A 9,174-nucleotide genomic window follows, 5' to 3' on the forward strand; every position below is an offset into this window, starting at 1 on the left:
GTGCGCGTGTGCGGGCGTGTGCGGGCGTGTGCGCGTGTGCGGGCGTGCACAGGCATGCTTGTGTGCACACGTGTGTGTACGTCATCCCTACCGTCACTGTCCCGAAGCACAGCCCGGGGCTGGGCTCCCTGTCCTTTGCGGTGGCTCACGCTCCCTGACCCGCTCTGACTGCTGGGGACGCCCGCCCCAGGCTACGTGGACGAGTGCGCCCGCAGCTCCTCCGTGGACTATTTCTGGTACCGGGAGACCCTCAACATCTCCGCCTCCATCAGCGACTCCGGCTCCATCCAGTGGTGGATTCTGCTCTGCCTGACCTGTGCCTGGAGCGTCCTCTACGCCTGCACCATCCGCGGGATCGAGACCACCGGGAAGGTGCTGGGGGGCCTGCTCCGCCGTTGCGAGGGCCCCGCGTGCCCACTGTCGGGGAGGGGCCTCTGCTGCCCCCGCGGCAAGAACGCGCTCAAAGGGCTACGGGCAAGTGGCCACGAGAGCGCTGACCGGGGAGCCGGACCGCCGCAGTTTCCGGAGGCGGGGGGCGTGGGGAGTGGGTGCCTCCTCCTGCCTGAAGCCTGGGGGCCGGGCACACAAGGAGGGGCGGGCCTGAGGTCCCACGCTGTCACCCCTTCTCCTCGGGAGCCCGCTCGGCTCCGCCAGCCCCTTGGCCCACACCTGCCCTGTCCGCAGGCCGTGTACATCACCTCTACGCTGCCCTACGTTGTCCTAACCATCTTCCTCATCCGCGGCCTGACGCTGAAGGGAGCCACCAACGGCATCGTGTTCCTCTTCACGCCCAACGTGAGTCTCCCGAGGCTGGCCCAGGCCCAGACGGCCCAGTGGAGGCCAGACTGGGGGACGGCCAGCTCTGGGCCCCCTGTGGCGTCCAGGCAAGGCCTGTCTGCTCGATGGTGACCATGTGGACCGAGGGCGGCCACCACCGGGCTGTGCACCAGCTGTCCCCTCCAGGAGCCCTGCGTCCCTGTCCCCAGACCTTCTGAGCATAGCTGAGGGTCTCTGTCCGGCTGCAGGTCACGGAGCTGGCCAACCCTGTCACCTGGCTGGATGCGGGGGCTCAGGTCTTCTACTCCTTCTCGCTGGCCTTTGGGGGCCTCATCTCCTTCTCCAGCTACAATTCTGTGCAGTGAGTGTCGGGGGCTCTGCCTGCCCGCCCTGTGCCTCGGCCTCCCCACCCCCAGGGCGGGTGAGTGGAGGAAGGCGTAAGGGTGGCCCTGCTGACCCTGGGTCCCTGTAGGGCTATGGCCATGGGTGCAAAGAGGTGTGCTGTGGCCTCAGGAGGGCTTTCAGGAGCGAGGCACCCCCAGGGAGACCCGTTTACGACCTGGCCTCCCCTGGGTGCCTTTGCCCCAGCGATCGCAAGCGCTGGTGTTCACCCCCCCACACTCCCCATCATGCCTCAGCACCCAGGACCCCAGGAGGGCCGGCCCCTGCTGTCCACCATGGCCTGACACCCTCGTGGAAAGGGTCCAAACGGCGAGGGCCCTTCACCTCCACAAGTATTATGGGGCACCTCCCTGTGCCCCACCTGGTGCACCAGGACCGTCCTGCTGGGACCCGTGGTCCAGCAGAGAGACAGACAAGCCACGGGAGTAGACAGGACAGGCGTGGGGCCAGGTGGGCTCACCCGCTGGCTGTAGTGTCGGTGGGACAGGGGGGCAGCCGAGGGGACGGACCTGACAGCAGGTGCTTCTCAGCCGGGGCCCTTTGCCCACTCAGTGCTCACCAGCGGCTGGTGCAGTCACATTCCCGGCTGTGCCAGCCCCGGCACCAGCCCCAGAGCACGCCCTCACCCCGAGGGAGACCTGCGCCCGTGCGCCCTCGCACCCACCCCTGCTCCCGCCTGCTCCCTCTCTGGGCAGACTCGCCTGTTCCCGGCCTTTCACCCCATGGACGGCCGGGAGCCGTCCTCCGTGTCTGGCTTCCGTCCCTGAGCATGACTTTCTCGGTGTCCAACCCTGCTGCAGCCTGTGTCACACATCCCGCCCTTCACGGCCGAGGATACCCAGGCGTGGACGGGCCACACAGTTTGCACCCCCCCTCCCGATGGACACAAGAGCTCTTTCCACCTTCTGGCGATGGCGAACATTTGTGTCCAAGCTTGGGGGCCGACGTGCCTTCGCTGCCTGTGGGGCACCCGGGGCGGGGCTGCTCTGGAGTTCAGGGCTCGAGGGAGTGTTTTCCACAGAGCCCGCCCCACTTCACATCCCCCCAGCCATGCAGCAGCGCCCGATCCCTGCTTGCCCTCGCCAGTGCTTGTCATCTGACTCTGACACAGGCGGCCAGAAGCATCCGAAAGGGTGTGGGCCCTGGCGGGGGGGCTGGGGCGTCGGGGCTGTGTTCTCGAAGCGCTGAGCCAGGGTATGGGCTTCCGGTGTCCAGTGCAGGGGGCAGGGCCCAGCCCGTCTCCTCGAGGTCTCATGACCCGGGGCAGGTCTCCAGGGCCAGCGTGGCGGGGACCTGGGGACACGGTGGGAAGGGAAGAGCGGGGTGGGCTGCGTCCCCCGTGGCTGCACACTCCCCACTGGGTACCCCGTGCCTGTGCCTGCTGGGTGCTGACTCTGGCCGGGGGGGGGGCGTCCCCGTGGGCCTTGACCAGACGCTGTTCTCATGCAGCAACAATTGCGAGATGGACGCTGTGATCGTGTCGGTGATCAACGGCTTCACGTCCGTGTACGCGGCCACCGTGGTCTACTCCATCATTGGCTTCCGCGCCACGGAGCGCTTCGACGACTGTTTCAGCACGTACGTGGTGGCCCCCCGCCCCGGAGCTCGCGCGTGGTCTCCGGGGAGCCGCCGGCCTGCAGCCAGCCCCCTGTCTTCCCAGGAACATCCTGACGCTCATGAACGGGTTCGACCTGCCCGAGGGCAACGTGACGCAGGAGAACTTCGAGGAGATGAAGCTTTGGTGCAACAGCTCGGATCCCGAGGCCTTCGCGAGGCTGCACTTCCAGACCTGTGACATGAACAGCTTCCTCTCGGAGGTCGGGCCCCCGGGGGGCGCTCTGGGGATCTGCGGGCTGGGGCAGGGGGCAAAGGCGCCACGCTTCCCCCGTGAGGCGAGATCTGATGGGCCCGGAGTCCCGGGCGCCACAGAGCCTGTGCCCCAGACCTAAGGCCAAGGCTGGGCCCTGGGCCCCGGCGGCCTGGCCCCCCACAGTGCCCGGCGTCAAACACACCAACACCCCCACGTCCACGAGTACTGGGATTCCTCCTACAAACACGCCAGACCTGTGCTGACCGAGCCCTCGCCTCGCTTTACTCGCGGGCACGGCTGACTCCGGGCTGGCTGACACCGTCCCCTGTCCCAAGGCAGAGCCGTCCTCTGCAAGCCGTCCTCTGAGGCACAGACGGCTCTGAATGCCAGGCTCGATGAGCGGCGAAGCTGGCACGCGGTCAGGATTTATGGGCCAATGTGACTTAAATTTGGCAGTTTTCTACTTTGGACCCGTGCACTGTCTGGGGACTGGTCACACATGTTCAGGGCCTGGCACGGAGTCCAGCGGCCGGGGGTGACATGCTCCACAGGAGCGAGGTGTGCCGAGAGTGAGCGCAGCCAGCAGAGCAGGGGGGCGACTGGAGGGTCTCCTCACCAGGTCTGTCCCCCAATACGTGCCGGACAAGGGGTGGCGCAGTCCGAGGGCACCGGAGCCTCTGAATTCCTTCTCCTCTGGAAGCTGAGGGGGAGCCAGTGCTCGGGGCTATGGGCTGAGCATCCCCGGGGCGCTGAGTCCCAACCCCACCACCCCGCACCCCGCCCAGGGTTCAGCCGGTGCTTCTGCCCCGGTTTTGCCTTCTCAAGAAGTTCTGCAGAGAGAATGGAGAGTTTGTGTCCTGGGCCCGGCTGGCCTCTCACTCCCGTCCACCCACGGGGGTGTGAGCTGCTCCCCGGCGCGATGCAGGGATGCTGGCCGCTACCCTCTCCTCCTAAACTCCCCGTGCAGCCCCGGGGAGGATCTGTGCGCGGAAGGCAGCAGCCATGTCCTCTGAACTTGCAAATGCTGTGAAGTTGCTTTGGGAGCCCTGACTTGGGAGAGAGTCCCGGGGACAGGGGCAGGACGGCAGGGAGTGCTGGGCCCGGGGCGCCTGACTCAGCCCCCAGCCCCGCCGGACACACCTGGGGAGAGGGCCCGCGACAGGGGTCTCGCAGACCCGTGTGGGGCTTCCGCCCCTGCCCGGCGTTGGAGCCCACGCCCTGCCCGCAGCCGCTCAGCCAGGCCCACTGGTCGCAGGTCCGGGACGTCCGCTCTGGGCACTGGCTCAGGCCTCGCGAAGGTCACCCCACACCCTTAGCCCATCTGTGCGGCGTGTGTCTCGGCGAGCAGATGGTCTCGGCAGTGGCCGCAGGTCTGTCTGGGCAGCCCGGGGCCCTGACGGCCGCTGAGCAGGGCAGCCCTTTCCTGGTCGCCGGACCGGTTCAGCTTAAAAATACAGCGGGGCCTGAAACCCGGGCTCTGGTGTTTCTTCGAACGGCTCGGCTCAGCCCTCTGCTTGCCCGGCGGGGCTCGGTGCCTGCGGTGCTGTCTGGGAAGGACGGGGCCTGGGAGGGGCCCTGGGGGACCTCGTACCTCCGTGACACCGCCCCACCCCGCAGGGCGTGGAGGGCACCGGGCTGGCCTTCATCGTCTTCACGGAGGCCATCACCAAGATGCCCTTGTCCCCGCTGTGGTCCGTGCTGTTCTTCATCATGTTGTTCTGCCTGGGCCTGTCGTCCATGTTCGGGAACATGGAGGGCGTGGTCGTGCCCCTGCAGGACCTCAGCATCATCCCAAAGAAGTGGCCCAAGGAGCTGCTCACGGGTGCGTGGGGCTGGGGCGGCGAGCACGGCTCCCGGGGCGCGGCCAGGGCTCGGGGCCTCAGTCTGCAGCGGCCTTGTTCTCTGCCCCGCAGGCCTCATCTGCCTGGGGACGTACCTGCTGGCCTTCGTCTTCACGCTGAACTCCGGCCAGTACTGGCTCTCCCTGCTGGACGGCTACGCGGGCTCCATCCCGCTGCTCGTCATCGCCTTCTGCGAGATGTTTGCCGTCGTGTATGTGTACGGCGTGGACAGGTAGGAGGGAGGCCGTGGTGGCAGGCGGTTTCCAACGGGGTCAGTGGGTCAGCTTTTGGGGTGGGGCGGGACAGTGCCGCCGTGACTTGGGGCCAAGCGTGCATGGGCCTGATGCCTGTGTGGCCGAGGGCAGAGGGGCTGGGCCACGGACGGATGTCCACCAGAGCGCTCCGCACAGTGTGCCCTCCAGCTTCCAGACGCTTCCGGACCCGGCAGACGGGGCACTCGCCAGCATCTCAGGGGTGGAAGGAGAGCAAAGCGCTACCGTGGAGGGAAGTAGAGACCGTGTGGCCTGAGTCGCAGGGTAGGAAAGGTCGTCACTGAACCATCAGTTGAAGGCGAAATACTACCATGTCCTGCGCAGGCGGCCCGAGTCCCACACAGGCAGCCCGAGACGCAGGCAGATGGGCCGGGTGGGCAGAGCAGCCCCGGGGCCGGGTTATGGGCAGCAGATGTGAGGGCCAGGTGTGGGCAATGGGGCTCCCACTGCAGAAATCCAGGCTGCCCCATGGGGTCCCAAGGAGGCCACCAGGCCCAAGGGGAGGGAGCTCCATCGTGGGGTGCTCCAGGCCTTTCTAGACAGAGAGAAGAAAAGTGGGTGAGCAGGCTCGTCTGAGGTCTATGTAGCAGACACTCAGGACATCAGGCCTTGATCAGAGACGACCACAGGCCAGAACATGGCACCTGGGCTCTCACTGGGAGATGGGCTCCCCAGGGCCTCAGAGACCACCTGCCTGTGTCTGTTGCCATAAAGCACATACAAGCCGTTGGAGGGCCTCCTCTACACCCACGAGAGCTCCCTGCGCAAATGCAGATTTCCACAACACACCGCGAACCCGCCTGGGAGCCCGGGAGTGTGTGGGGGGCTGCTGCCACGACACCACCAGACACTGCGGAGGAAGGCTGCTGTGCCCGCCGCAGGTTGTGATGCAGACCTGTGACAGCCTGCATGAGGGCATGGCCGTCTGTGACCGTCTGAGGACAGTTTGAAGCCAGACGCTGGCAGAGCACCGTTCAACACGCCGTAGGGAGGACAGCCCTGCGCACAGGAGACTCCTGCTGGGTCCCACCTGGGGACGAGGCCTGGCCAGCAGTGTCCCGTGGACTCTCTGCGGCCCTGGACAGTGCGTGGCCACGTTCTGCATGCTCCACGCCGACATCTAGAGACAGTGGACTCCGGTGCAGAAGAGAGTCCGGCCCGGACGGGCGGGAGACAGTGCAGGGCTACAGCCCTGGTGGGAGGCTGGGACGGGGCTGCTGGCCGGGCCGCCCTCCGCCCTAGATGCACGGGCCGCAGCTCTGCACGAGTCCACGCGGCGAGTTTACAGTCTGGAGCTCCGGGCAGCTGCACTGCGGACAGTGGAGCATCCCGCTGGCCTCCCAAGGGGGCTTCTGACGCAGGAACTGGGCTCTCCTGGAGGCGGCGGGTCTCTGGGCAGAGGAAGATGGGGCTGGGGCACCGGAGATGGCGAAGCCAAGGGTTGCACGGCCGGCCGCCCTCTGCTGCGCCGGGGTCGCTGGCCTGTGGAGAAACTCCTGATGGCTTCCTTCCCGCCTTGTGTCCAGGTTTAACAGGGACATTGAGTTCATGATCGGCCACAAGCCCAACATCTTCTGGCAAGTCACATGGAGAGTGGCCAGCCCGCTGCTCATGCTGGTCATCTTCCTGTTCTTCCTCGTGGTCAAGGTCAACGAGGAGCTGGTCTACAGCGTCTGGGACCCTGCCTATGTGAGCTGTGGGGCGGCCGGGGGGCACAGGGGCGGTCTTGCTCCTGTAGGGCAGGGAGCCTGGGGTGTACCTACCCTCCCCCACAAGGGCCAGGAGCTGACCCGTGGGGTGGGGGCGCTTGCCCCGAGGGAGACCCCGCGGGCTGCTCAATGCTGCTCTCTCCCCAGGAGGAATTTCCCAAATCCCAGAAGGTCACATACCCGGGCTGGGTGTACGCTGTGGTCGTCATCGTGGCTGGGGTGCCCTGCCTGGTCATCCCTGGCTTTGCCATCTACAAGCTGCTCCAGAACCGCTGCCAGAGGCCAGGGGACCGCCAGGGGCTGGTCAGCGGGCTGTCCACGGCCTCTGTCAATGGGGACCTGAAGTCCTGAGTGGCCCAGCCCAGAGTGTGTGGCCGTTGGTGTTGGGAAGTTCCAGGCCACACACGTGTGTGCACATGTGAGTGTGCACGTGTGTGTGCACAAGTGTGTGTGAGTGTGCTTGTGCTACACAGGTATGCGGGGTGTGCGTGTGTGAGTGTGCGTGTGTGCGTGTGCAGAAGTTTGTGTACACGTGTGAGAGTGTGACATCTAGGACTGTGCATGGGGGGCTGTAGGGAAGCATGTGTGATGCGTGCGTGTGGTCATGTCTAAGTGTGCACGTGTTTGAGGACTAGTGGGCGTGTGCGTACATGTGCTATGTGCGTGACTGTGGCACGTGTGTGTGTTGTATAAATGTGTTGGGCACACGTGTGTTTGTGCACACACGGCCATGTGTCCATGTTTGTGTGTGTACACACACACACACGCACACATGCCTGCTGCACAACCCCAGGGCCCTCGCGCCTGTCTTTGTCACGGGTGTGGGGGGCAGGTGCTGCTGCCCGGTCCTGCCACGTCTGCGCGAGGGAGAGTCCCGGCCGGGGCGTCGTGGGGAGGCCGAGCTGCCAGCGGGAAACGGGAGCGGGAGGCTGCCTCGGCCGCTCAGCTCCAGTCCTATCGACCCTCGACCCAGGAGCTCACAGCGAGGTCGGGGCACTGGTCCCCCGCGATGAGAATGGCCCTTCTCGAGCTCCTCGCTGTGAGCTCCGGAAGACTCCGCGAGTCCCTCGGAGGCCTGGCCGCCCGCCCGCCGGCCTCGGCGGAATGTGGGCTCCAAGACAGCCGACCCCGTTAATCATTGCTCCTGGCTGCCGCAGATAGGTGAGCCGTCGACGAAACTCAGCTCAGCCTAAGTGAAGGCGGAAACCAGCCTTTGAGTTTTCGTAAGAGCGCATATTCCCTGCATGAATTTTTAGCTAGGTGTTGGAAAAGGCGAGTTATAGGGTAACTCAGCCATAGCCACCAAGGTCGAGGACCGTCCGCGTGTCCCGAACTCGGCAGGGACCGGGAAGCCCACGTACTTGGCGTCCCTCGTTGAAGCTGGTGCCGGCTCTCCCCTCCCCGTCATGGGAAGGGTTGTTTTCTGGGATTCGACAGCCTGTCTCAGCCAAAGTCACTGGGCACATGGGGTGGCCGTGTTAATGAGCTCACCTCCACTCTCCATGGAAAAATCTCGAAGTTTATGTAGCTGGGTTTTCTGATCATCCACTGGGCCGGGTTGGGGACCTGGGTGGAGGATGGATCCCCTAGCCATGTCCCCCCTACTCGGATGCCCCGGGGCCCTGTCCCTGTCCCCCTGCCTCCCGCTCCTCGGTGACACAGAGTTCAGCCCTGCAGTCCCGCTGTGAACCTCCAAACTCCGGCATCTGCAGTCCTCTTACGCTGCTGGTCACCTGGCTGCCTGCAGAATCCTCAGGGGCTAACGGCGCGCCGTGCAGGGCCCCCCGTCCCGCCACACTCCAGCCTCCACCCTGCTCTCCCCCCCCCCCCCCCGCCAACTGACAGAACAGCGAGCAGCCCCCCATGGATACACCACCCGCCCAGGGCGCGTGGGGAGGAGACGGGTGGGTGTGGCCCAGGACGCCCATCCAGTATTCTGTCCCCTGAAGAGCGCCTTGTTTTGCAACCTGGTGTATTTGCAAGTTGTTGGAAATGCGGGATTTGTGGGCATAACATGCACCCGTCTAAATAAATCACTATTTCATAGTCTCAGCCTAAGTGTTGTCTAGATGCAGAGGGTTGAGCACGCAGCGGGGCCCAGTCGCTCCGGGGAGCGCAGGACCGCGGTTCTGGGGGGGTCGTTTTCTCTGGAGAAGTCATGACACAAAACTGCTGCGTCCACGGCGCCCTGGGTATGGCGTGTGGCCCTGCGGAGGCTGGAGGAGGGTGGGCCGTGGGCTCAGGGCCGTGGTGCCCCAGTGAGGTCAGGTCCGCTGGGTTGGGGGCTATACTCCTGCCCTCCCCGTGCTTCCCTTCCCTTTCTCCCATTCCCCTCCCACCCAAGAGTCAGTGGAAGTGTGTCC

At 65.6% G+C, this 9,174-nt stretch overlaps 1 protein-coding gene across 1 annotated transcript in view; it reads left to right on the plus strand.

The window, feature by feature from the left end:
- SLC6A19 (solute carrier family 6 member 19) overlaps positions 1 to 7,214 on the plus strand; it is a 14,785-nt gene extending 7,571 nt beyond the window's left edge. Inside the window, exons 4-12 of the mRNA XM_032861833.1 lie at positions 191 to 372; positions 685 to 795; positions 1,026 to 1,138; positions 2,629 to 2,757; positions 2,840 to 2,996; positions 4,607 to 4,811; positions 4,903 to 5,062; positions 6,629 to 6,791; positions 6,959 to 7,214. Of these exons, the coding sequence (XP_032717724.1) occupies positions 191 to 372; positions 685 to 795; positions 1,026 to 1,138; positions 2,629 to 2,757; positions 2,840 to 2,996; positions 4,607 to 4,811; positions 4,903 to 5,062; positions 6,629 to 6,791; positions 6,959 to 7,162 (1,424 nt within the window). The 3' untranslated portion in view covers positions 7,163 to 7,214. The remainder of the gene's footprint in view (positions 1 to 190; positions 373 to 684; positions 796 to 1,025; positions 1,139 to 2,628; positions 2,758 to 2,839; positions 2,997 to 4,606; positions 4,812 to 4,902; positions 5,063 to 6,628; positions 6,792 to 6,958) is intronic.
- Positions 7,215 to 9,174: the final 1,960 nt, after the last annotated feature.

The sequence above is a fragment of the Lontra canadensis genome, unplaced genomic scaffold, assembly GCF_010015895.1.
Source record: "Lontra canadensis isolate GAN:19392208 unplaced genomic scaffold, GSC_riverotter_1.0 scaffold22, whole genome shotgun sequence".
NCBI lineage: Eukaryota > Metazoa > Chordata > Mammalia > Carnivora > Mustelidae > Lontra > Lontra canadensis.